The sequence below is a fragment of the Melospiza georgiana genome, chromosome 8 (assembly GCF_028018845.1).
Source record: "Melospiza georgiana isolate bMelGeo1 chromosome 8, bMelGeo1.pri, whole genome shotgun sequence".
Lineage (NCBI taxonomy): Eukaryota > Metazoa > Chordata > Aves > Passeriformes > Passerellidae > Melospiza > Melospiza georgiana.
This window is the reverse complement of record NC_080437.1, coordinates 18,162,383-18,188,919: the sequence shown is the minus strand read 5'-3', so window position 1 is coordinate 18,188,919 and position 26,537 is coordinate 18,162,383. Positions and strand designations below refer to the sequence as shown.

At 55.7% G+C, this 26,537-nt stretch overlaps 1 protein-coding gene across 3 annotated transcripts in view; it reads left to right on the top strand.

Moving 5' to 3' along the window:
* PSD (pleckstrin and Sec7 domain containing) overlaps positions 1-26,468 on the top strand; it is a 41,166-nt gene extending 14,698 nt beyond the window's left edge. For 2 of the 3 annotated variants that reach the window (XM_058028609.1, XM_058028608.1), the window contains 13 exons: positions 2,615-3,058; positions 9,421-9,615; positions 10,086-10,166; positions 10,722-10,834; positions 11,649-11,707; positions 12,257-12,346; positions 21,770-21,813; positions 23,028-23,206; positions 23,963-24,033; positions 24,590-24,747; positions 25,070-25,214; positions 25,819-25,962; positions 26,217-26,468. In XM_058028609.1, coding sequence (XP_057884592.1) covers positions 2,615-3,058; positions 9,421-9,615; positions 10,086-10,166; positions 10,722-10,834; positions 11,649-11,707; positions 12,257-12,346; positions 21,770-21,813; positions 23,028-23,206; positions 23,963-24,033; positions 24,590-24,747; positions 25,070-25,214; positions 25,819-25,962; positions 26,217-26,456 — 1,963 coding nt within the window. In that variant the 3' untranslated portion in view covers positions 26,457-26,468. Of the gene's footprint in view, positions 1-2,614; positions 3,059-9,420; positions 9,616-10,085; positions 10,167-10,721; positions 10,835-11,648; positions 11,708-12,256; positions 12,347-21,769; positions 21,814-23,027; positions 23,207-23,962; positions 24,034-24,589; positions 24,748-25,069; positions 25,215-25,818; positions 25,963-26,151 lie in introns of all 3 variants that reach the window. The other variant, XM_058028610.1, reaches the window with a different exon arrangement.
* The last annotated feature ends 69 nt before the right edge of the window (positions 26,469-26,537 follow it).

The window sequence follows — 26,537 nt, the reverse complement described above, 5'->3', positions numbered from 1 at the left end:
CTGCCTTGTTGTGCTTTATGTTCTGGCCGAAGTTCAGAATCTTCTTTTGTGATTTAACCTCCCAAAATAAGAGAGCATGCTAACAGGAAAAAAAAATCTACCCCAAACAAGACATGAAAAGTGACAGAAGAAATGTTGTCTTCTTCCAGCAAATCTGCTTCCTGAATGTATTCAGAGTTATGTCAACTGACTGTAATGACTAGTCTAAGCCTTTACTGTCTTTGTTCCTATTAGTCCAAGAGAGCCAAGACCTGTTAGTGAGAGCAGGCTCAATTCCCTTCCTCCCTGAGCATCAGCAGACATGCTGGCTAAGCTATAGGAAGAGCCTGCTTTGGCCCTCAGCATGGGTGCCTTGGGCTGATAAGAGAGAAGAGGCTTTGCTAGGGAATGCTCTGCTCCCCTGAGAGCACAGAGGGCTGATGGGAGGCAGTGATGCCTTTTCTCCCTGCAAGCCTTGCCTAGAAAAGCCCTAAGACATGCTCTTTGGAAAGCCTTTCCAGAGCCTTTGTGCTTGCTGCTTGTTGGCAAGAGAATAGCCACAGGGCAAGCCTTGTTGGGGATTAGAAAAATGGTTATGGTCTCAATTTCATCAAATTCTTAAGCATGTGCTTAACCTGCATCAAGCCTCTGATGTGTTGTCTAAGAGGCCAGAGTGGCCACAGAGGCACAACTCAGGTGATGCTCCTGGATGGAGCACGGGGCTTGGGCTGCAGAGGGGATGCTCAGGGTGATGCTGGCAGGGGCCTGTCAATAAGCAGGGGAGGTGTCTGCAGCTCTTGTGGGTGAGCAGGGGACAGCATGATGGCGTGAGGTGGCAGGGGAGTGTGGACAGTCAGGGGAGACTGCAGTGCCTGTGGTCAGTGCCTGTGCCTAAGCATGGGACAGAGCGAGGACACTGAGCCCTAGGAGCAGGCTGCTGCCACGCTGGAGGAGTAGTGCAAAGGAGCCTGGGGGGACTGCAAGGAGCTGCTGTGGCTTGGTGGCGATATGCTTGATCACAAAAGCGAGCCCACCTACCTCTCCTAGAAACAAGATACTTTCCAATCTGCTGGTATTGTCCTCCCTGGCACAGTTTTTGCCCTGCTCATGCTGTTCAACAGCATTAACTTGGTTTAGTCGCATGGGGCTGGGCAGGAAGGATGGAGAATGCACATTTGCATCTGTAAAGCACATCTGCAGGTATTATTAAAGAGGTCTCTTCTGCCTTGTCCTCACCAAAAACCACTTCAGAAGTGGCTGCTCCTGGGGCTTCTATTAAAGAGGTCTCTTCTGCCTTGTCCTCACCAAAAACCACTTCAGAAGTGGCTGCTCCTGGGGCTTCTACAGGAATTATAAGTGTCACCTGGTGCTGCACAACCAGGGAAACACTGGCGGATAGGTGAGATCAGCCTGCACCCTGCCTTCCTTACCTGAGTCTGGCTTCACTGCACTCCCCTTGAAGCCAGCTGGCACTCTGGGGGAGTCAAGCTGCCAGCTTTTGGTCTACTGAAGTAATTGGGGTGAGATTTTTGAGTGGCATGTGAAGGCTAATGAATGGAAATAATCTGGTGTGTGTTACAGCAACGCATCTTCTGATCCCTCTGTAGGAAGCTGTTTTTTCATAACAAATGTTATGACAGGCTGGAGCAGTTCCTCTCCTTTAATCAGAGGAGAGACTGGCATAAGAAGTGCTTTTCTGCTGCTTTAATAAAATGATAGCAGCTTATGAGTAAAGTAGGCTTTTAGGGCTGTGTTTGTGCCTGTACTGCTGAAGCACTGATGTTCCCTGGGCTGAAAACATCCGTGTTGTCACGGGCTTAGGCAGGTGGGCAGGCTGTACTTCACCTCATTTACAGGGCAAAACACTCAGGGCTCCAGGGTTTAGAAACTTCTGTGTTAGGCTGGACCTAGATCAGCACTGGAGACAGGCTGGACCTTTCTGTGGGGCTGATCCCTGACAAGAAGATGAGCTAGGACCAGTCATGGCCTCCAGGGCCTGGGTGAGCTCAGATCCCCAAGCCCAGAGATGGGTGTGAGGCTCCCTGTGTGCTGCCTGGGGAAGCCTGGCGCTCACTGGGACTCAACATCACTTTATGGAAACAGCCAGCAGACCTTGCAGGTGAGTGTTGGTCATGCTCTGAACACAGTACTCTGTAACCACAGAGCAGTGTTCATGGAGGAAGGTGTCATGCTGTCCTGAGCAGCTTCAGTAGGAGCCTTCTTGGTGATAAAAGGTTCATGAAAGCTCATGAAAAATTCAGCCACTTCCAGATTTGGTTGGAAATGGAGCTGAACCACATCCTGCTTCTAGTACTTGAGCCCTTTATTGGATCTTAGCTCAAGTCAAGTGATTGGGAGCAGTAGCCATCTCATAAGCTTCTTATGAGGATGAGCCACTAAAGGAACAAAAGTCTGTGGTGCATTAAAGGAGAAGCATATGTCTGGAGGGAGGCCAGCACAGTCCTGCTTCCCATGGTGCTTGGGCAGGCAAGGCATTTCCTTGGTGGTCTACAGATGTCCAGAAGAGATTTCTACCCTTCTCAGTTTCCTTCTGAAGCAGTGTGTGGGCTTTTGTTTTGGGATTTTGATCCCTTGCTCTTCAATGATCAGTTCTTCTCACTTTCCTTCCCTCTAGGATCATGGACCGAGACACACAGGGTATGCTCAAGTCTCCAGTGCCCTTCCTTCTAGGGCACAGCCTCTCCAAGGATGGCATGGACTCTTTCAGCAAACATTTTGAGACCATCATGGAGTCCCATCGAGCCAAGGGCACATCTTACACCAGCCTGGACTCCATTGACATCCTTTCCTCCCCAGCCCGTACCCATGGGACCTTTTTCACTTTTGACCTCCCAACCCTCACCCCAGAAATACAGGGAAAAATCCGAGACAGCGCCAAGGTGATCGAGGAGAGCTTTGCTCCTCTGGCTCACTTAGAGCCAGACTCTGGGACCAGTTCAGCCACAGATGCCCCCTGGACAGAGAGGGAGGAGGAACAGGGGAGACGAAGGAAGGGCACTCGGCACAGCCCTTGCCACTCGGAGGACAGCTTTGGCACTCCCTTGGCCTCCAACACGAGGTGAGTGACCAAAGTTGCTTGCTGTCCAGCTGGGCCACTAAGGCTTGATGTGGAATCTGATGCTGTGAGATCTGGTTTGCAGCCAGAGCCTAACTCATGTTGCTGGGGAAGGGTCAGGACTGCGTGTGCTAGATTTTCTAGGCAGTGGCTGATCAGGCCAGTGATCACCATGGTATTGTGGCAGGTGTGTTGATGGGAGCACAACTCCTTTTTCCATCTTTACCAGCTTCGTAGGTACTGGAGGACTGTGAGATTTTCTTCAGCCAATCAAGCAGGGAATGCCAGAACTTCAATCCTGTGGGTCTAGGCCTGTATGTGCTGCCCTGTGGCTGTCCTCCTTGTGGCCCCACAAGCTTTGCTGCTAACTGTGGCAGTAGTTGGGATTGGGATCTGCCTTGGAGACAGCCTTGCAGCCTGTGACTTCCCACCTCCCTCAGTGGCAGGAATGGCCAATCAGTGATGCCTTGCATTGCTGGGGAGATGTGGTGTCCCCCAAAGCCAGCGGCCTTGGGTCATACAGCCTTGTTGCTTATGCCAAGGCTCTGGTGTACCTCAGCACATAATAGTTGAGACCATGCTTTTATCTTGACCTTGTATGTGGGAAGTATGTCTAAGTGCAGACCTACGAAGACCTCCCCTGGGATGCCTGCACCTACTCCAGAAGGCTTAGTTGAAAGGGGTGGAGCAGAGACTGAACCCCCTCCCTGCCCTGCCCACAGTGGGACACCCAGCAGTGACATCTCCAGCACAGGCTCTGTGAGTATTTTATCACCTGATTTGGGCAGGTGAAAGTGTGCAGGTCCCTTGCTCTCACTGGGCAGAGCTGCAGTTAAAGCAGGTTGTCCCTGTGGCTATGACAGATCTCTGCAGAGCATGTGTGGAGGCAGAGCTCCCCAGGGCTAGGGAGTCCTTCGGACCCAGGGAGGCCAGCCAGGGATGGATGCAGTGCTGGCAGGATGGTGGGGCAGGAGCTCGGGCAGCCCTGGGAGATTACAGGGACATTACTTCAGTGGCAACAGCCAGAGTTCTGCAGCTGCAGGTCCAAATTGCAGGACTTGGTGCAAGCAGGTGTCCAGAGGGTCACTTGGCTTGCCCAGTCCCTACCAGTACAGGTAGGCACTGTGGGCTGTGGGGCATCAGCCCCGGAGGAATGTAAATGGGCAGCCTGCATCTCTCCGGAGTTGCAAGACCCCTGAAATCCAGCTGCCCAGCTTCCCTGCAATCCCACTCTTCTGGAGCCAGCCTTGGCCTCGGGCACAGTCGTGCCGGTCCCTGAGGTTTGTCCGCGGAGGGAAGAGACGTGACTCGCCCCCCGAGCGAGGCAGGGTCTGCTGGGAGCTCATCGGGGCTTGCCTGCGGTGGGACAGAGAGAAGGGTAGGCGGGCGAGGCAACATCAAAGGTGAGGCTGCAAACCGAGGTGAAAATGGCCAGACAGCAGGGCGAGGGCAGCGCGCCGGGAGCCTCGCTAGAGGGAGAGCTCGGCCCTGGAGCCGCGGCGGTGTGGGAGGAGCGGGGAGCCCGCGGCGCTGGCAGCCGCCCCGGCGGAGGATGCGCCGGGAGTCTGAGCCGCGTCCCTGCCGAAGCACGGGGCCCGCCAGCCAGCGCCGCTGCCTCTCTTTATAAGGCTCCTTTTGTTACTGCAGCGGTCGGGGAGCCGCTGCCCCTCCCCTCCCGGGGCCAGCGCAGGTAGCACTGGGCAAACTGGTGAGGATGCCGTGAAGGGCTGTGCCCAGTGTGGGGCCCCGTGGGGTGGGTTCGGGGTGTGATGCCGGAGATTGAGGCTGCGAGCTGAGCAGAGGAAGGTGGACCTTGAAGAAAGGATGAAGATAGGGTAAGGGAGGTATGGGGTGATAGCACAGTAGGGAGACGAGGCTGGAGTGCAGGATGAAGAGGTCTCCCCACAGGTCTCCCTCTTGCATTGGCACAGCAAGAAATAAAGGACAAGCCTGGGGGGAATTTTCCCCTATGTAAGCTATGTCAGGCCATGAAGAGCAGCAGAAGCCAGGACACAGAACACATCACCCCACCACGGCATAAAAGACAGTGTGTCCCAGGGATGGCAGGTCTGCCTGCAGAGGCATGAGCAGCAGCACATACCCGTGGGATGCAGCCCTGTGTGTCAGGTATTAATTCCAGCTCTCAGATCTGACCCAGAGCCCCTAGGCTGGTCTTGGCCCGAGGGTCCAAGACACCCAGGTTTTCCTGTGCTGGCTCTATGGCATCTGTGTCTTTGAAAGAGAAGACCACCCTCCATCCAGCAGGTGAGTAACTGGACATTTAAGGCTCTTGGCTCACACCAGACATTGTTTGGTGGGATTTTAGTGTCAGTCCCTGTCCTCCACAGGAGCAGTTGTGTTCCTCACAGGAAGAGCTGGTGGGATGGGGTGATGGAGGACAAATAGACATTTCCAGAGAATGCTGGTGCTGGAGGGGAGGTTCTGGAAGTCTGCAGAGAAAAAAGACTGAGGAGGGGCACAGCTGCCCAAAGTTCAGTCCTATCTGGATCTGTCAGCAGTAGCACTGGTGGGTGCTGCTGTGGCTGGGTGATTGTTGGACTCCAGAGCTGCCAGAAAGCACAACCAGCCGTGCCTGTGGTTGGAGGCTGGTCTAGCTGACCTTCAAGTGTCCTCCCAGCCCTAACTTCAATTCTGTGAGGAATGAACTGGCCCAGATTTTTGCTGTCATAAATCAAAGTCATTCCACTGAGACCGATGGAGGGAGCTGCGTTTATTTAGCTCAGCCAAAGATCCGGTCTGGTACATTCTTAGCAGCAACATTAGGCAGGCTTGGTTTGCTTGGCAGAGGCAATCTAGCTATGCACATGGCTTCCTCTTCCAGAATTGAGGGGAGTGCTGCTTTGCCCCATGCACCTGTCCCTTGTGGATCTGCACCAGGCTCCTTACCATGGTTTAGGATGAAACCAGCCTCATGTGGGGAGCAAGAGGTCCTCAAATTGTGTTTAAAGGTCTGGAGTTTCCTGCAGCAGGTGTCTTGCCTGGAGCTGTGTCAGGACAGACCTGGACAGCCCAGGAGCTCAGCTGAGCACACCCCAGCTCCTGGGGAACAGGTTGTTGCTGCAGGAAGGGTCCCACCATGCAGATGTGTCTCTGCTGGCATCTGGGAGGTGGAGGTCAGCCCCTTGGGCTTTCTTGCTGCTCCACATCCCAGAGAGATGATTTGCTCCTGGTTGCTGGAAAACCAAGTGGACATGGTGCCAAGTAAGCTTGGTTGATGGTGACAAGGTGGATAAGATGTCAGGACTCCTGCAGTGACACACTGCATTGCAGCCAGGGATAGTGCTGTGGTCTCTGCTTCTGGGCTCCAGGCAGCCGGCTAGAGGAGGAATATTGGGGTGAGATGATGATCCAGCTACAGAAAATGAGTGTTTGGCCCTGAGAAAGAACATTTGGGCCCTGAAAGAAGCAGTGTGCTTGGTATGGTGGCCCTGAGTAGGACCATGATTCTGCAGCAGCTTTCCAGGGCAGGGAGCACCAGTCCTCCTGCTGAGCTGGGCTGGGAGGTGGTCAGTGAAGAGCCTGTGTGTCAGGGTGAGCCCTGAGCCCTGTGCTGGATGACATGTCTTCCTTGCAGAGACCCCCAGATGTGCCTCACTGCAGCACTCTGGGCTCCAGGAAACGCCTCTGAGGTGGCAGGGGGAACTGTGCTCCCTGTGACATGAGTGGTGCAGCAGGGAGAGGGATGAGCTAGCACAGGGATGTGTCTGCTCAGGAGTGAATTATTTCATGCACACTGAGGATACTTGCACAGTATCAAATTTGATCTTTATTCCTTAAGTGTGTATTTAATGTAAAAAATATTATCTCAGTGTTTCTTCAAGCCAAAATAAAATGTCACTTTACTAAACACACTAAAAAAACCTTTACCCAGAGACCTGCAATTAGCTCATTGGTGAGAAAATTAGCATAACCTCAATTACCTCAGACATGGACACGTCTCTTGCTCTGCTCTCCATTTGCTTGAGAATTGGGCTCTTGTTTTTCTGTCTTTAAGCTGCATGTTCTCCAAGCCAGTTGTGGCTTTGAGTGGTGGCAGACAGGTACCACAAAGGGGGCATACTGAGCCTACAGAGGCTGACTGTCCATATTTAACTGCATGAGAGTGGCTTGAGTGCTAGAATAAAACCCATTTCACTGCATGGTTGAATAGAGCCTCATCCTGAGAGCAAGGTTATGCTTTGCTGTAAAACACCAAATCAGTGCTGGAACTTGGTGAGGGAGGGAGCAGCAAATTTCACTGGTAGAGCTACTTTGAGACTCAAGGTTTGAGATCCCTGCATGCCCATTGCAAGAAGCAAGGCAGGAATCATAGTCACAAGTTGGGACCCTGCAGGGAGATACAGGTATTGAAGGACAAGAGAAATTCTGTAAGTTGCCCCACACCTGGATGATCAGCACTAGGTAGGAAAGATGAGGACAATAGAATAGGAAGAGAGGTCATAGGGGGAGATTTGGAGCTCTAGGTTTTTCCCTGGATGCTCCAGGAACTGGGCCTGTGAGGGAGGACAACCTCTCATCTATCCTAGGCAGGATAGATGAGACCCAGAAGGATATCAGGAGTGTTAGGGATGGTGCAAAGATTTAAAATATATTGAGAGGGTGACTGAGCAGCAACTTGCTCTGGAGATGCTGTTGGACCATGGAGAGTGTTAGAGGGTGGCCAGTCGCCACAACCCATGGCTGGCAGGTGCCAGCTGCTGGGATGGATTAATGTCCTCTGCCTCTGGGAATCAAAGAGCATGTGACCTCTGTCCTTGGTTGAAGCAGTGACTGCTGCCACACAAGGAGCTGAAGTGGGGCCCAAGTGTGTGCCCAGCAGCACCCAGCCTGTTCTGCTGTCAGGCACCCCTCAGAGCGGCTTTGACCATGCCAAACAGTGAGGGCACAGTCAGGCACCAGGGTACATGCCAGCAGCACCTTTGGATGTGGCTGTTTTGGGAGGAGAAGAGCTTTTAGGCAGGTAGGAGATTTGCCCACAGGATGGGGTGTACTCATGATGCAGACAGTGATGCTGGAAGCTGCCTGCCCAGCTCCCAGAGCTGGTGGATTCAGCTCTGGTGAGCTCAGGGTGACCTTGTGACCACTCTTGTGGCTGCTTCCACCAGCGTGCACTGGAGTGATGGATGGTCTCCCTGGGGAGGACTGGAACCAAGTGGGCACAAATCTGCCTTGAGCACCCATCCAGGTCTCACCACAATCACCCACTGGTACCACTGAGTTCAGCAGTGGTACGAGCAAAGCACATCTCTCCAAGGACTTGCACCAGGGAAGTGTCTGACCCACAGGTTTGAGTGCAGAGCAGCTTCTCCTGCTGCATGCTGGCTGGGGATGGCAGGAAGGTGGAGAAGATGGCCCCTGAGAGCCCCCGAGGCGTGAGGCAGCCTGCCAGTGTTGTACAGGGCTCCCCTGGGACAGGCAGCGCTGAGCAGGAGGAGGCTGGTCCTTCTTGAAAAAAGCAGAGCCTCAAGGAGATTGGCCTGGGTAATAGGCTCAGGAGAGCAGGCCTCTTAAAACTCAATTAGAGACTTTTAAAAATAAATCAGACTGGAACATTGTAAGGGCTGCCAGAAAATTTGGGCGAGGTCAGAGTTGCTTAACATTTGTTGTTGATTAGATTCAACCAGCTTTTGGTCGGGATAACTTCTGCGCAGCTGAGTCAGATTGCTTTGGGGGCCAAGCCAAGAGTGTCTCCTAACATGGCCATTTAAGGCGTGGTGGGCTGAGAGCTGATGGGCAGCCTGGGGAAGCCTGCACTCCACTGTGAGCTGGGAGGGTTTTCCTTTGTTCTCTGCCTCATCTCTGCCATCTGGGTAATGCTTTGAAATCAGTGGGTGGGCAAAGGTGAAGGAAGGAATTGGAGTTGTCTTGTCTTGGATAGAAACTGCACTTGAGAGCAGCACGAGGAGTTTGTCCAGATTAAAAAACTGAGTACAGAGCTGTAGGACAGCATGTGATGTTGCACATGTTTCTGCTCCAAGTCTCTGCTACAGCTGAGCTTGGCAGAGCCTAAGCCCACACATACAGTTTCACAAGTTCAAAGTGGGGGACTTTGGAGTAGTTGTCCTTTCCTTCCACATCCAGTATGAATGTTGGTTTGAGTGCCTTGGTCCAGTCAGTCACTGGTGCTGTCCCATCACCCCACCCCTCCTCCCAAACCTGCATTCCTACACCTTCCCTAGCTCCCTTAGCTGACCTCACAGTGTCTCTGACCAGGGCAGTCATCCTGGCTCCCAGCAGTGAGCAGCTAGTCTCCAAAGCAGGGTGAGGAGCATGCATTTCCTGGGAAGCTGAACAAGGGGGGGATCTGTAGGCAGGCTGACGTGGAGTGTCCCTTCCCATTGCAGCGAGCGCCCCCAGAGCCAACTGGTTTCAGACTCGGAGTTGGAGATGGACAGCGTGGAGCAGCTGGCCCTGGGCAGCACGGACACCCTTTCCAATGGACACAAGGCTGACCTGGAGGCTGCCAAACGCCTGGCCAAGAGGCTCTACAACCTGGATGGCTTTAAAAAAGCAGATGTGGCTCGCCACCTGGGGAAGAAGTACGTGTGGGTGTTTGGAAGGAATGTTCCATTCTGCAAGGAGCTCACTTGCACCCGCAGCTGCTGCCCTTGTGGGGCACCAGGCTGGCAGGACCACAAAACCCACTCCTCATGACTGGTACATTTGCACCAGGTGTTCCCTCTAAAGATCTTAAAACCTAGGAGACATCCAGATTTTCATACCTTCCTACCATGACTGAATCTTGGATGCTTCAGTAAGGTGTTGGGGCATGGGGATGGCTAGCTGACCTCTCGGGGGCCCTTCCCTCTATACATGCCCAGTATTCCCAGTGAATTTGTGGGTGACTTCTCGGAGTTCCATGGGAGCATGGAGTATCTCTGTCCCTGGCACACTTCGTGCAACCCTGGGGAGCTCCCAGCCTCCTGGAACCCACCCAACCCCTGTGTGCCTTTAGCAGTCCCCACAGCTTGGTCAATTCCATTCTCATCCTCCCCCTTTTCTATTTCAGCAACGAGTTCAGCAGGATGGTGGCAGGGGAATATCTGAAGTTCTTCGTGTTCACAGGGATGAGTCTGGATCAGGCTCTCAGGTCAGAGCTGAGTGTGTGTACATGTGTGTGTGTGGTGGCCACCAGTGTGGGGTCCCAAAAGACTGTGTCCTCTGCAGCTCTGCAGACACACAGAGATCTGCACAGGAGCAAGCAGACCCCTTGACTGCCACCTGGAGATCCTCTTACCTCTTAAATATGAGAGGGTGATTTCCAAAATGGTCTCTCAGCCATGCAACCAAGAAAAAAGCATTTCTGGTCTTAACTCAATGGTCAGTGCAGTTAAATGACAGTCCGGGTCACCTAGAATTGACTTTCCAGGTCTTGAACTCAAATCCTTCTGTTGTTACACCTACCTCCTTTCCCAGTATAGCTCCTGGTTGTAGGTCTCTGTGATGTGCCAGCAGGATTTGGTGCTGTGGACTTGGAGGAGTCCCACAGTGGGTTTGGAGGGAGGGAAGGTTGTACAAAACAGGGCTTTATCCAGCATACGGGAAGGTCTTGAAACCAGAAAGCACAGCTCCATTCCTGCTCAGGGTGAGTTGAAGAAACTGCAGTGGGCTTCATGTGTGACCAACCCTGCTCCTGCTTTTTCAGGTCCTTTCTGAAAGAGCTTGCCTTGATGGGAGAGACACAAGAGCGAGAGCGAGTGCTGGCTCATTTTTCCCAGCGCTACTACGAGTGTAATCCCAATGCCGTCTCTTCAGAAGGTAAGAATCTGCATGTCTGTGGGGAGTGTGTGTCTGTGTGTGCATGTGTGTGAGTTTCAGAGGAGCTTATGTGTTTGTCAGCTCAGTGAATGTGCTCAAACTGAAACTAGAGAGCAGGCAGAGAGCCTATACTGATGCCTTAGAGGACAGTCCCAGTATGTCATTTCCCTCAAATGACAGATGCTTCAGATTTTTTTTTTTTTAAGCCTGGTCTGGTTGGATGATGCATAATTAGGGCTCAACCCATTCTTAATTTTGACCTTGAGTGGATTAGCACAAGAGACACACTTAGCACACTCCTCACCAAATAGACCCCAGCTCTCAGACCCTCAGCTCAGGGAATATCTAAGTGAGGAACCTAGCCTAGCATTTCAGGAGCACAGACACCTGCTTTGTACTATTTCATGTCTTTGCACCACTTCTGTGTGGGTTCACACAGAATGGGCCTGCTCTGGGCTGGCTGTGGCACTGGTGAGGTTTGGGCTGCCTGGCTGGCAGAGACTGTGTGAGTCCTACCTTGCCATGCTAGGAGCTCTGCAGGATTAGCTACAGCATCACTGCCTGGCTACAGGGGCAGCAGGCTTGGAAGGGAATTTGTATGCTCAGGTTTGGAACCAGCAGCCTCTTACCTATTTACCTGCAGGCTGTCAGCACTGCAGGGACTGCTGTGTCCCCTTGTGTCCAGGGTGGGAGGAGGGGGCTCAGCACTGTCTTGGAGGCTCAGAGACCCCATAGCTTTCCTAGGATGCTGAGGCACTGGAGCACCAGCTGCAGGGCTGGGGGCTCTAATTCCTGTCCTGTGCTTGTGCTGCAGATGGAGCCCACACCCTCACGTGCGCCCTGATGCTGCTAAACACAGATCTGCATGGACATGTAAGTCACCACTGCCACTGTTCCAGTCTGTCCCCTGTCTGTCCTCTCCACTCTGAAACTGTAGGCGCTCAGGGAAGGGTGAGAACAGTGCCACACGAGCAGGAGGCATGGGACCTGGGCCCATAAGAGCTTGTCACCCCTAATGTGTTTGGTGAGGAGAGGTGAGAAAGGCTAAATTAGAGGAGGGGCCAATGAAGGAGAGAGCCGGGCTTTGAAGGAGACTGGCTGAGCTGAAAGATGTAGAGGTGGAACAAGGACAGAAAAGAAAACTGAACAGGAAAAGAAGGTGGGAACAAGACTTCAAAACCAGCTGCCTTTGGGAGCAGGGAGCACACAATTTTGAAAAAGGAGGGTATTTAAAACTCCTGGAGTCTCTGCAAAGCCAGCAGCTTCCCCGTACCTGCAAGCAGCCTTGCAGAGACCAGGCTGGTCCCTCACCCCTCTGCAGGGATTGGTGTGTTTGTTCCTGGGCTGTGGGACCTGCTTCAGCCAGCAGTGACCTCTGTCCCAAAGGAAATCCTGATGTTTCTCTCTCCCTGACTCCCCCAGAACATTGGGAAGAGAATGTCCTGCTCCGAATTCATTGGCAACTTGGAGGGACTCAATGGAGGCACTGATTTCCCCAAGGAGCTGCTCAAGGTAAATTTGGTTGTTCTCCATGGCTGGCCAAGCAGCAGGAGCAGAAGTGAGAGCTTTGGGCTGGATCACATGGAGGGCTACCTGAGATGCTATGAATGCAAGATGCATTTACATGCAAGAACAGTGATGATCCCTGAGCCTGCAGTTGTGCTTCAGCCTTGCTTAGGGGAACGTGGGCTGCTCCATTCCCCCTGCAGGACAGTGGAGCTTTGCCTGGGGTTCTGATTCCCTCATTGCTCCTGCTGTGCCTGTATTGCAGGCAAGGGAGCACACATAGGGCAGCTTACTAGGGCTGGTTTGCCCAGCTGCAGCCAGAGGCTTCCTGCCATCACTCTTGTGGTACTCAGCCCTTTCTGACTCCTTGAAGCACTGGAGCCCAAAACCTTGGCCAGGCCCTGGGACTGGAGCCACCTCTGGGGCAGAGGTGACATGGGCAAGGCATTGCAATGGGGAGAGTGGGCTGGAGGTTAAAAGCTCGGAGCTGGGAACTCACCACACTGGTGGGACTGGGGGACTCCTGCTTTCTCCCTGCCTGACCCAGCTCCTAGAGGGGCTGGTCAGGGACAGCAGTGTTCAGCAAGCACCTCTGGCCTTGCACTGCTGCGCTTCTGTGGCACTGCCTGCACGCAGGAGGATTTTCTGAGCTGCTGTCTCCCTGTCTCAGACCCTGGGAATAGGCTTAGCTCCCATGGGCTCTGCCAGGCAGAAACTGCTGCTGTTGATGAAGCACTGCAGTTGGCAAATACTCATGATGTGGAAGATGGGTTCCCACAGGGTGCTCGAGCCACAACGGGAGGGAGGTGGTTGATGAAAAAAGGCAACAGAGGATGAAAAGCTGAGCTCCCTTTTCAGCCTTTGTGGGTCTATTCCTGGTTGTGTCGCTCACCCCATCATTAAGGGGTTACCAGCAGTTCTCAATAGGGCTGTCCTCCCTCTCAGCCCACACTTCGCCAGTAAAAGGAGTTACTCAGGAAAAATTCTCCTCTAATTTTAAACCCAGCTCCAGAAAAGGCTTTAAGCACACAAAATGGATGGAAACCTATGAAATGTGAACTCTGGCCCTTCAGTGCTGCTACACCTTGGAGTATCTAAGCTCCAAAGACTTCTTGGTGTGCCCCCTTTGCATCCTTCACTGCCCCATGGTTGGGTGCCCACCCTTGAGGCATTGCCCTATTAAACTCAGCCCCTCAGAACACCAGCAGTTCAAACACATGAGATGAAGTTACCACATCAGCTCCCAGAGAGAGGGAAATAGGCCAGCGGGGTAGTGCCATGAAGCTACAGGCTTTCCCTCACAGGCAGTGGCCAAGACCTTGGCTGGGTGTAAGGAGGTGGAGGAAGGCTGCAGTGCTGCAGCACAGCCCTGCACAGCTCAGCCCAGCAGCTGGGAGGCTGCTCTGCTAAAAATGGCCTGTTCCCTCTGCAGCTGCGGTGCTTCCCACCGCCACGTTCCAGCCGCCTCTGTACAGGAGCCATGCTGGGGAGGGGGAGTGGAAGACACTGTGAGGAACTCAGGCAGGGCAGGCTGCAGCTCTTCTGAAGAACCTGAAGCACCGTTCTGCTTTGGAAACCCCCTGCCCGTGCAAGGGGGAGTAGTTTTCTGGGGCAGGTGAGATGGAGAAAGTGCTGTTGGCTTGTGCTGGCAGAAGAACTGGCAAGGGGATCTTGGGCAGCCTCAGCCAGCTCATCCAGAGAAGACACTCTTTCCCTTCTGCCCACTGCTTTTGGCTGCTTGATGCTTTGTGGTCCCTGCACAGGCTCAGGGGCAGACAAGCGGGGAAAGGCTCTCCTGCTGCTGTGTCAACCTGCATTGGCCCTGTTACCCCGAGCAGGATGCTGCCTCCTTGGCAGACCTGGCGGGCTGTGCCTGGGGACTGAGGCTCCTGTGCAAGCGTGCCGCACAGCTGGCTGGCTAATTTTAGCATTCCAGGAGCACATGCGTTTCCTAAGGGTAAGGGGAGGGGAAGGCAGGCTTCACAGGAGCTTCCCAAAGCTCTAGGGCAGGTCTTGGGCAGCTCCAGCACCACAGAAGAAAGGTCCTGGGGCTCTTCTGAGCCTGCCTGGGTAGATAGCACAGCCTGCTACCCCATGGACTTCAGAGCTGGAGGGTTGGAGGTGGCTCTCACCCAAAGCACTCACTGCCAGGGAACTGGGGCAGCAGGGCAGGACCTAGGTGGCTGCAGGGGCACAAGGCCACCATCCCCTGTGCCTCTGAGGACAGCATCAGGAATAGACCCACAGGGAGCCAGAGCACTCCCCTCATCTCTGGCTGCAGGGAGTCCCAAGATAAACGCAGCATGATGCCTGAGAGCATGTGGCAGCTTGAGTCAGACAAGAACTTTATCTGCTACTAGATAATACGTGTAAACAGTCCCATTTTTATGCAGAAGCAATGAAAACACTTGAAGAGCTTTCACAGCTGAGCATCACATCCCCCTCACTGCCAGTGCCTCACTATGCCCTGCACAGCACTGCTGCTGGAACTAAGGCAGTGCTGCCTTACCAGCAGTGCTGCTGGAAACCCTTTGTCTCTGAAAGCTCCCCTGGAGAACTATACTCTGCAGGCAGGGCTGCCCAGCTCTCCAGCTGAGATGTCCCCGTGATCAGGCATGGAGCCATGCCAGGGATATAAGAACCCATGTAATGCTGTGCCCAAAGATACCCACACCTGCAGGCTTGGGCCTGAACTCCTGTGGCCATATGACAGCAGCTGCCCATGCAGCAAGGAAGGAGGTGGAAGCAGTACATCCTGGAGCTGGTGATATTTTGTTTAGCTCTTGAGATGTTGCTTTTCTCTTGACAGTGTGATTCCAGCCCAGGCCCCCTGGGATTTCACTCACCATTGCTGATTGTCTGTTACATTTCAGATGTGGATTTGACCTTTATGTGATTGATCACTTTGTGGAGCCTTAGCTCGTCCCCATCTTCTTTACTCTTTTAATCTTGTGCTTCACTGGTTGGCAGAAGTAGGGCTGAATTGGGCCCCATTTCTCACCAGCGCTGCTTAGCAATTGCAGGAGTGAGCCAAATCTGTGCTGCCTGCCAGCCTAGGAGCCCAGAGCACGTCACAGATGTTAATGAATTAAGCCTGACAATGCAGTCGGGTTCTCGGGGGAGGAAGGTAGGATGGGCCCCCACCTTCCAGCTTGGAGGCACAACAGCAGGGCTCAGACGCTCAGAGTGCTGGGTAAGTGATTAGCAATGTGGGAAGAAAGCCCTAGCTCCCACCTCTGAGCTATAATCACAGGAACGCTTGCTCAGTCTAATCCCCTGGGCTGTTTTTTTTTTTGCCTGTTTCCCCTGGGAACAATGGGCTGCCCTGCCTCTCTCTCCCATGGCTCCCCCGGGCTTCAGGGGCAGCCCAGTACATCTGATGAGCCAGACATACATGCCCCTTCCCTCACAAGTTGTGTCAAATGATCACTATGCCAAACAGTTAGGGCAGAGTGGAAAATTTCCCCTCTCCACTGGCTGCATCTCCTGCTCAGTCAAGCCTAACTAAATTACGTATCGATCCTTGTGCTTTCTGCAAGGATGCCCAGCTCTTTGCTTCTTCACGGAAGCAACTGCCTGAAGCATCTTTGTCCTGCCCATAACCAGCTGGGTGACTGTAGATACTGCTGTTTCCTGCTGACCTGGGAGGGACAGGCAAGAGTCTTAAGTGTGGGGTGGGCACTGTAGATGGAAAGTGAGCGCATCTCCGCTGGGCCCATCTCCTAAAGGTTTTCTGGTGTGGGCTAAGCTGCAGCAGCAGCTCTGAAGCCTGCCCAGCGGGAACCGGGTGGAGGTGCCACCTGGCCCCTGGAAGCCCGGAGTCACCACGGCGGCCCCCGCAGGAAGGCACAGCCACCTGCTCCCACTCTCCGCGGAAAGGAGGCAGGGACGGCGAGGGGGTGCACGGGAGGCAGCTCGGGCAACTCGTGCGGCATCACCATGAGGGATGCGGTCCCGCGGGCGGGATGCCCGCCGCCGGGCCGCCATTGGCTGCGGCGGGCGGGGCGGGGCAGCCCCGCCTCTGCCGGGAGCCGCCGCCGAGCCCGGCCCGGCCCGGCCCCGCTTCAACAGGCGGCGGCGGCGGCAGAGCGGCCGCGGCGGGCAGGGCAGGGCAGGGCACGGCAGGCAGGGCAGGGCAGGGCGGCCGGGCTCCGCGCCGGGCACCCCGCCGCCCCCCCGCCGCCGCCGGCACGATGATCGGCGTCAACAGCATCAACAGCAGCGCGGGGCGCATGCGGTCCCGCTCCATGTGCTCGGTGCGCTACGGGCGCAACTACCGCGGCGTGGAGACCTTCTGCTACGGCTGGCCCCAGCGCTCCCGCACCCTCAAGCCGGTGCTGTACACCGACCTGGTGGTCAGCCGCATCCAGAGCCGCCGTAAGAAGAAGCCGGTAAGCGGCGGGTCGGGGGAGCGGGGAGCGCCGCGGGGGGATGCTCAGCGCCCTGCGCCCCGGCGGCGACATGGGCGGGTGAACGTGCCCGGACAGCCGCCGTCCCGCCCGCTGCAAGAGCCTCAGCTCTGGTACGGATGTAGCGAACAGCAGCCCCATCTCCGTCTCCTGCCTGCTTTCTGCAGAGCCGGGTCTCCACCATGCCCCCTCCGCCCGAGGGTCCCCGTCCCCAAGCCTGGATTTCTCCCCACTGCCATCCCACCCCGATCACGGGAGTGCCGGGAACGCGGCAAGACCTGGGTGACATTGCGCCGCTTACAGTGGTCTGGCAGCAGTGCCTGCTCGAAAACATCGCTGCGAGAGGAATCCAGGACAGAGCGGTACCGCTGGGACCTGCCCTACGGCTTAGCATAAGTGACAGGCTCTGCGGGCTCCGTGCCAAGGGCTGCTCTGCACCGTGCCCTGGCCAGCCCAGCCAGGACAGACTGGCACCCACCTGAGCGTCAGGGAGAGCCGCAAGGCAAGGCGGAGGGGTGACGCCGCAGCCCCGGCTCCCAGCCGAGCAGAGTTTGAGAGGAAGGAGTGGCTGGACAAAAAAGGGCTTTTTCCTGCCAGGAGCTTGCTCGCTGGGAGCCGTCATCCGTTTGGAGGTGTTAGGCTGGTGCGCATCGGTCCTCGGTGGGAAGAAGCGAACAGGCTGTCTCTGGGCGGGTCGTGCCTCGGTCGGGTGCCTGCCTCGGGCGTAGTAGCTGGAGAAGAACGTTCAGCAGCCCCCTCCTCGCAGACAGGCTGGGGCAGAGCAGTCAGGGTTACCCCAGAGCTGCTTGGGCTGCCCCGGTGGCCGAAAGCAGCCCGGCGGGGCCATCGGGGCCGTGCCAAGCCGCGGTGCTGTCATAGCGCAGTACGGTCTGGGGGCAGCATTAAGTTGTGACGCACTCGGATGGAAACATGCAGTTGGGAGACGCTCGGTCGCTGTTTCCCGCGCTGTGGGGCTGCTCTGGCAAGGGTCTGCTGTCCTGAGGGTGATAGTTGCCTGGGCAAGGAGTGGCTTAAATATTTTGAAAGAGGCTGATGCAGCTTACAATGTTACTGAGTCAAAAGTGCGGGGCCGGGATGGGTAGCTGTCACCTGCTGCCACCCATGACTGCAGCAGGGTAGAAGGTGATGCACAGGACGTTGTCCCCGTGACAGCCCCTTCTATGGGAAAAAAAGTCTGTCCCCAAGTCAGTCTGCTCTGTGTGCACACAAGAACCCCTCTGCAGCAGAGGGGGGGAGGGAGGAACGTGATGGTGTATGCAGTAGGGCTGGTATGTGCCAGGTGATGAGTTGTTTTGAGCATGGGTTGTGCATGCTGTGGAGGTGTGGAGTGGGGTGAGGGGGACCTGCCAAGATGAATTAGATACCCAGCATAGGTACAGTTCTGTCGGACATACAGCTCTGATCTGACCCTACTGTTTGGATCAGTGCAGCTGGGACATCTGCGTGCCTGGGGGACCTCACAGAGCTTTGTGCCTGGGTGTAGCAAAGATATTTTGCTAAGATAAAGTTGGGGACAGCCAGCAATTGAGCTTTCATATTTAAATGCTGTCAGTCAGAGAGAGAGGTAGAATGACTGCAGGGAGGGTGCTTGGTGGCTGTGAAGTCTGTCTTGAATGTCCTGAATCCCTGGCTGGTCACAGGGCTGACAAAGAGGAGGGGGAGTCTTGATACGCACCTTGCTGCATGAAGAGCTGAGCTCTGTGTTTAGCAGAGGAACTAGCAGACTGGAAAGGGGATATATCCATAAGAGTTATGATGCAAAAAGAAGCACTCCAGAAAGGGTTAAAACCCTCATCTGGATGCTGAAATTCCTGCCTCAACCTTCATCTGTTACTTGAGTGCTGGGCTAAGCCCTCAGTGCAGCCCCGTGCCAAAGCTGTGTTCAGGCCAGCTTGTTGCTCAGCTCCACAGACCATTGCTGGATCTTGCCTCTGGTCTGGTCTGATCTGAGCTGAGGAGCTGAAGGTGAGTGTCTTCTCCCTGTCCTGCTTACATAGGCTGTCCCCAGCATGGCTGGGCTGGAACATCAGAGCCGCCTGCCTCTTGCCAGTGCAGCCCCTCAGCTGTCCTTGAGACATTCGGTAGAGGAGGACACACAGACAGCCTCTCAGCCTGCTTTTGGGGGGGAAAGCACCAAAGAAAGATGTTGATTCAGTTAGAAATCCCACTGGGACAGTACATTCCTGGTTTAGGGCAGAGCTGGCTGATTGGCCAGGCATGCTGCAACAGTGAGCTCATAACCCAGCGATGGCAAAAAACCCCAACCATGCTTGGGGTCATCATCCATAGTGGCATGTGGCCAGTGCCCAGCTTTCTCTTGGGGAGTACTTGCAAGCTCAGAGATGCCAAAGAGTTGCTGTACTTTCAGCCCAAGGGAAATGAACCCATGGAGCAAAGAGAGTCTGGAGAGAGGGACCTGCTGAGCGATGAATCTGGTGTCTGTGGTCTCTGCTGACGTGGTTGTGAGTTGGGCTTCAGGAACCTGCGTCACCTACGTTTCCCCAGCAGAAACAATCTATGCACCAGAGTTTTGTGGGCTGACAGGCAGTGGCTCTGCTGCAGGACCAGAGCAGTAGGGTGGGCTTTGTGGCTGGAATGCATCTCCTCAGCTAGGACTTGGGCTGAGTCCACCAGCTTTGTACCTGAGATTGGTTTTGTTTGGGGCCGGTGTTTAGCCAAGCAGGATTTTGGAAGGTTTTAAGTGTAGATGTAAACCTTCGTGATGTCTTCTCAATTGCACAGTTTTCCTGTTTGCCTCTCACAGTCCCCTCACACAGGAGTGTTGAGCAGCCCCTGCTTCCCGTCTCTGAGATGGTACTTGGCAGCTCCTGCTGGTAATGGGCTTGGGGTGATGCTCTCGGGGCTTGTAGCAGGGCAGCTGGAGCCTTTTGAAGCCATAAGGCAGTTCAGCCTTTGAAGTATTCAGCCAGAGTCCCAGGGCCCAGGTTTTTGTGACACAGTATTCTGCCAGGCTGTTATCCAGCACTGTGCCATCCCAAATTACTCCTCAAGCGTCTTCTATTGGCTCATTCATTCATTCATCAGCAGCAATCCTTCTGCAAGCCCTGCATGGGGCTGGGGTCTTCTCCAGCCCTCCAAAATCCCTGCTCAGCTGGCTCACATCTCCCTTCCTTGGGGCAGGGAGCTGACACTTCTGTGTATCACCAATGAGCCAGATGGAAGCCAAGCCACGTGTGCCATTCTGCCTGCTCTTTCTGAGGTGCTTTTCTGCTGTTTCCAGTGCCCACTACTCTGTGCCATTTCTTTAATCTCCTTTTTGTGCCTGTTGGTTCTCAGTATTTTTCAGCTGCATCCCTGGCAGTAAGATCCCTTCTGTTTCCCATAGTGACTCCTTATTATCTACATTGCTCTGAGATCCTGCTTATCCCCCTGCTCTGCTCCCAGATTATGTTCTGCAGGGCTTTGGATTGCTTTTTTCCTCCCAGATTCTTCTCTAAGTCTCTTTGCTCCTCTGGCTGCCTTGCTGCCAGCCCACTGGTTGGTACCTCCTGCTCACAAGTTAGCATCCTGCCCCTCTGGCACTGGGACTGCATGAATGGGTATGGGATCAAATCTTCTCTCAGGCTCTGGGGCCATTACCTCTTTATAGGTCTCCTGTCTTCCCAGGAGAGAACTGAACCCTACTTTCTGCTGGCTAGATTGAGACGATGCTTTCCTCCTCTGAGAAACAAGCTGGTGCCATGCCAGCATTTCCCAACGGGAAAGCGTGGAAGGAGCTGGGTTCCTGCTCCATCCTGGCTGCTGCGCCTCCGGGGAGTGATGGATGTCCCTACCCCAGACACCGCTGGGGCCTGTCTGCTGGCCAGCATTCCCGGGCCCCTGCACGCCTCCAGCTGCACTTTCTCAGCCACCAGCAAGATTTCTCAGCAGCAGTCTCTGGCCCAGTGATGGATGTTGACAGCTGCATGAACAGCCTGTGCAAGACTCGATTATTTTCCTTCAAGGATGATGCCTTCCAGATCTTGCTTTGAAGGCCTCTGTGAGCTCTGTATTGAAACCCTCTCTGGAGCCTCCCTGACTGCAGAGCTGTGCTGAGCACTGCTGGCTTGCACCCAGCTCAAACTGGACAAACACTTGGGAGTGGGGCCCTGGAGTATCCTGCTGCAGGCAGGCTTAGCTTGTTCCTGTGCAGCAATACAGGCAGCTGACCCTGCCTTGCTCAGATGGCTGTTGTTTGGGTCTCCGAGGAGAGAGAAGTGTTTGGAAGTGCTGGGGAGGGAGTAGAGGCAGGCCACACCCACTCGAAGCTCCGGCTTTGACCAGCCAAGAGGACAAGGTCCTCTGAGGGCCTTGTGAAGGACAACATGCTAAGGTCTCTGCCAGTGCAGGGCCATCAGTGCTGAAGTCTCTCACAAAGTGTGCTTCTGTAGGAGCAGTGCATTGCCAGGGAGTGCTGGGTGCTTCCATGAGCTGGTCTCTGTCAGCCCAGGATGGGTGCCTGACTGCAGTGTAGTTGTTGGCTGTGGTCTCTTGTGGCATGCAGCTTCTGGAGGCCCTGGAGCAGCCTGAGGTTCCACTGAGTGGGGTGAAGGCATGCACTAATGAAGTCTGTCCCAAAAGCTTGCTCTGCTTGGGCTCAGGATGTCATTTTTACCAGCCTGGAACACCTTGGAATAGGAAGAAACAGCTTTCTCAAACACTTGGGAATGTTAGGTATGTCTCACTATTATGCTGTGCCACTGTCACGGGCAGGTAAAGACAAAGGGTAGGAGAGGCCAAAATGCCAGGCCTATCCCCAGCATTTCTTTGGGATGGGGGGGTTTGCAGATCCCGTGGTGCCCAGGATGAGGTGTCTGTAACCTTAAATGGAGGTCAACTGGCTAGCCTAGCTGGGACAGATCTGCACTGGAACAAACTGACATGGGGTTACCTTAACCTCCAGAGTCCCTGAGCCAGTCTGGCGTGCCTCCTCTGTTCCCTGGAGCAGACCTCCAGCCTGGCACCGCTGCCCTGCTGACCCCCACTCCTCTCTCTGCAGGCGCTGTACGGCTCCATCAAGAACGAGAAGCTGCAGTGGGCCATGTAAGTACCTCTGCAGGGGATGCTGCTGTGTGCCACTGGGTGGGCAGGGAGTCCACCTAGCCCCAGAGGCTGCACACACCATGATGCTGCAAGGCAGCTGCTCCTGTGAGGATGAGGGAAGAAGAGGGAGCTTAGGATGGGCTGGGGTGCAGGCAAGGTACCCCTGGCTGCCCTCAGCACTGCCGTGGGGCCCCTTCTCCAGCGTGCTGGGAGAAAGCCACCTGAGGTTTGCTTCTTGCAGCTTCGGCCTGGGCTTGTGCCTCGGTGGCTGTGCCAGAGTGGGAACAGACAGGCTCTGGAGGTGCTGTGGCTGTGCCGGGGCCCCACAGGGTGCCTGCACCCTCGCCCACAGCTGCCATCTCCAGCAGCAGGAGCGGCAGCGCCTGCGCTGCAGGGATTAATCAGCCCGGTGCTACCCAGCGCTGAGCGATGCACTCGACCGCTGCCATGGCGACGCCGGCAGATGCTGAGGGGTTTAATTAGCAGCGAGCGAGCGGCTGAGGGAGTGGGGAGGCAGCAGCTCCGGGCTCCCACATCTTCCTGCGGACGGGGGAGCGGCACCGGTGCGGCCCGCCCGTAGTGAGGGCCTGTGACCCGGGGGGAGCGGGCTGCCTACACCCTGCCCACACCTGATCCTGCCCTTGGATGGCACTGCCCAAGGCCTTCCTGCCAGTCTCCCTGCACCCCTTTGTCTCTGGCTCTGGGCCTTCTAGTCTGGCTGCCACCCTTAAAATGTGGGGAACAGAGCCTGGGTCTCTCCTTGTGGGGGCAGTCCATTCTATACCCTTCTTCCTACCAGCTGGAGACCTGTGAGCCTGTATGCTGTGGGCTGGGGGGCTGTGGTAGTGCCAAGCCTTGGGGTACTGCTCCTGCATCACTCCTGGCTCATCAGCCTGGCTGGCCTCTGTTGCACTCCTGCCCAAAAAAGGCTTCTCACTCGCTGGGGCAGGCAGGGGTCCCACCCTGAATCAGCAGCAAAAGCCCAATGCCTTGTCTTTCAAGGGACCTCAGCTGTCTAGAGAGACAGGGGCACACAGGCATGGCTAGTTTGGGATGCTCACCAGTGCTGATGAATGGCTCCTCATCCTGGCCTGCTGCTGCTGGCTTCTCTTTCAGAAGCCAGGCCTAAAAGTGGCACTGACCAGGGGGGAACTTGGTATTTGCTGTCCCCAGAAAGGTAACAAACTCTTTCCCCATCCAAATCTGATTGGCAGAGATGAAGAGGAGCTGAGAAAGTCCCTCTCAGAGCTGGCAGATCCCAACCCAAAGTCCATCAAGCGCATCAGCAGCTGCAGTAACCCCTTTCTGGACTTTTCCCAGGACGCCAGCATTGCCACTTACAAGCACGGGCTGTTAGTCCGCAAGATCCACGCCGATCCCGACTGCAAGAAAAGTAGGTGCCTGGGGAGCCCATGGGGGCCCTTGGGGCCAGAGGGCACCAGTGAACTCCGGAACCGAATGGGAAGCAGGGTGGGAGTCACTATGTGATGTCCATCTGTAGCTTTATGCCAGCCTCCAGCATCAGTGCCCCGTCTGTCTGGCTGTGCCAGGCATAATTCAGCCCTCAGGCTGGGGAGCTGGAAAGCCTCTCCCTGCTCACAGCACTGGGAAGGGGGCAGGCAGGGTGGTGGGGTGGGGTTTCTGGGGGTTTCAACCCTGCGACAGGATTGTGTGGATGAAGGGATGTGTCCTGTGGTGTGATAGACAAGGCACACAGCAGGCTGCAGCTGGTTGGGCACTGCCAGGCACGTTCACCGTATTCCCCACAAAATCCCTCCTAAGCCCTGGCCATCTAATGCTGCCTAGAAGTGATTAGATGCAGCTGCCCTTCAAAGCCAGCATTACCTGGCAGGCAGCACTGCCTTGTCCCCATGCCCGAGCACGGAGGCAGTGGTGGAGCTGAGCACAAGCAGCGAGGCGGGAGCACAGCGCTGGCCCCGGGAGGCAGCGGGGCCCCCCTGCCAGCAGCACCATCTGCCAGCCACGTGCTGCACGGGCTCAGGTGCGCAGGGACAGCCCTGGCGTGCTGCCCATCCCGGGGGTGGGTGACGTGCGGCGTGGCAGGGCTGGCTGGAGGAGGCTGGGGGGTGGCTTTTCCCCCCGCTCCATTCTGATGCTGATGTCTGAGCTGCTCTCTCCTCCCTGGCAGCACCCCGAGGGAAGCGCGGCTGGAAGCCCTTCCACGCCATCCTGAAGGGAATGATTCTCTACCTGCAGAAGGTAGGCAGCATGCCACCCACACCAGGGACAGGGATTGTCCCCAGTCCAGAGAGACGGCAGTGAGAGAGGACCTGTAGCACACAGCATGGCAAAGCCTCGCCTAAGCAGACTCGGCATCCTCTATGCCTGAGCTGTTGCTTGGGGACCTGGTGGCACCCCCGTTTCCAGGGCGCTTGGGTACAGCTTGGGCAGTGAAAGGCACTGCTAACTGAGAGCGCTGCGTGCAGGGGGCTTGGCTGGGAGGAGAAGGGCACCAGGGTCTTTCCCCTGAGTGGAGGGTTGGGCTGCACATCCAGTTCCCTGCAAGCACGCACATGGGGAACTGGGGGCAGTGGGGAACAGCCCCCTGTGGTGTTGCCAAGCCAGTGTGCCTGGGTTGTGTAGCTTCTCTCCAGGGGTGTAGCATGAGCTGGAAGCAGAATCTGCAGCTGCCTGGTGAAGGGTGATCTCCAAGCCCTGCCACAGCCAGCACTAGTCTGCAGTTCCTGAAACCTCAGAGCTGACTCATGGTGGGGCGCATTCCTGAACTGGCTCTGAAACACCCCATGATTTGCAGGAGGAGTATAAGCCAGGGAAGGCACTGGCAGAAGAGGAACTGAAGAATGCTATTAGCATCCACCATTCGCTTGCCACACGGGCATCTGACTACAGCAAGCGACCCAATGTCTTCTACCTCAGGACAGCTGACTGGAGGGTCTTCCTTTTCCAAGCACAGTGAGTCCTTCAGGATCCTGGGCTGGGCCCCGCACTGGGGCACAGGAGCTCCCCTGACTTGAGTCTAGGGTGGGATAGGGCTTAGGGCCACCTTGTTCTCTCCTGTCCTGGCCCTTTCTGAGAGGAGAGGGACCTGGTGTCAGTGCTGAGCTTTGCCCAGCTCCTCTTTTTCCTACACTGCCGGGCTCAGATTGGCTGTGGGTAGAGTCCCAGGTGCCATGACTGGCCAGGGCCAGGCCTGAGGGACTCAGACCTTGTCTGTGGAGCAGATCCCTCTGTCTTTGACAGATAGCCCATGTGTATTTTGGCCTTTTTTTCTCAGGAACCCCGAGCAGATGCACTCTTGGATCACGCGCATCAATGTGGTGGCAGCCATGTTCTCTGCGCCCCCCTTCCCCGCAGCCATCGGCTCCCAGAAGAAGTTCAGCCGCCCGCTGCTGCCCAGCTCCTGCACCAGGCTGTCTCAGGTGGGCCACAGTGTGGGGCAGTGCCGAGCCTGGGACAGAGCCCCGGATCTGCCAGTGGCACATTCCCCTGTGGGGGGATCTGTGTGGTGCCATGCACCCAGCTGCCTCCCCAATGAGGTGACGGGCCAAGGGGGAGACAGAGAAGAGGGGTACCGAGACTGGGGGCAGACTGTGAGGTCTTGTTCCTTGCAGTGGGGCTGGAGTCAGGTGATGGTCAGACCATGGAGGAGAAAGTGGTCCCACATCACGGCTTGCAAGGTCCTGCCAGGGACCTTGAAAGGCAACTGACTGGGGGGATTAGCTGGCACTCGTGCATACCAGGGCAGTTATTCATAGAGCAGAAAGGATTTAAAAAAAACACCAGCCTAGTTTCAGAGGGATTAAATTCTGCTTTAAGACTGCAGTCAGTCCCCCTATGAAGTGAGAGCAGATTGCCCCCAAGAGCCTGTGATTTTGCCTGTCATTAAAAAAAAAACCAACCCAGCAGCAGCAGCAGCTAAGATCCTGGCTGCTTCTAGAAGGGGAAAAACCTGTTCTGTCCCTGGCCGTCTCACACTACCAGGGGGACAGAGCAGGGCACTGACATGGTGCCACCCTTCCCCAGGAGGAACAGGTGAAGAACCATGAGACCAAGTTCAAGACAATGTCAGCAGAGCTGCTGGAGCATCGTTCCTCACTGCCTGAGAAGAAGGTGAAAGGCAAGGAATATGAGGAGCTAAAGCAGAAGGAAGAGTACCTGGAATTTGAGGTAAGCTGGAAGATGTCCCCCTCTGCCCTCAGGCCCTCTGCCCCTATCTGTTTGGCCATCCTCAGTGATGGGACCAACCCATCCCATTGGCTGAATTACACTGCCACTGCCATGGTCTAGGACCATGAGCATTCCTCTGCCCCGGGATGCTGGCTGGGTTGGAGGGACCATGAGCATCCCTCCCTGCAGGGATGCTGGCCATAGGACAGTACCCAGCTTGCCAACCTCTGTCTCTGCTGCACTGTGCTCCTCAGAAATCCCGCTATGGCACCTATGCCATGCTGCTGCGGGCCAAGCTGAAGGCTGGCTCCGAGGACCTGGCAGCATTTGAGTCCACCCTCTTTGACACAGTGGGTGGGGAGGACGATGGCCTGAAAAAGTCCCGCTCCAGCCCCTCACTCAACGCAGAGCCCTCCAGCACGAGCACCAAGGTGAAGCGCAACGTCTCAGAGCGCAGCGGCCGCCAGCCCCCTGGCCACCCCCACAAGTCTTAAGTGTGGGGTCTCAGCTGCCTGCACTGCAGCTCTGTTCCTGCTCCCCCGGCACAGGGGCGGAGGCCGTGTGCCTGCCGAGAC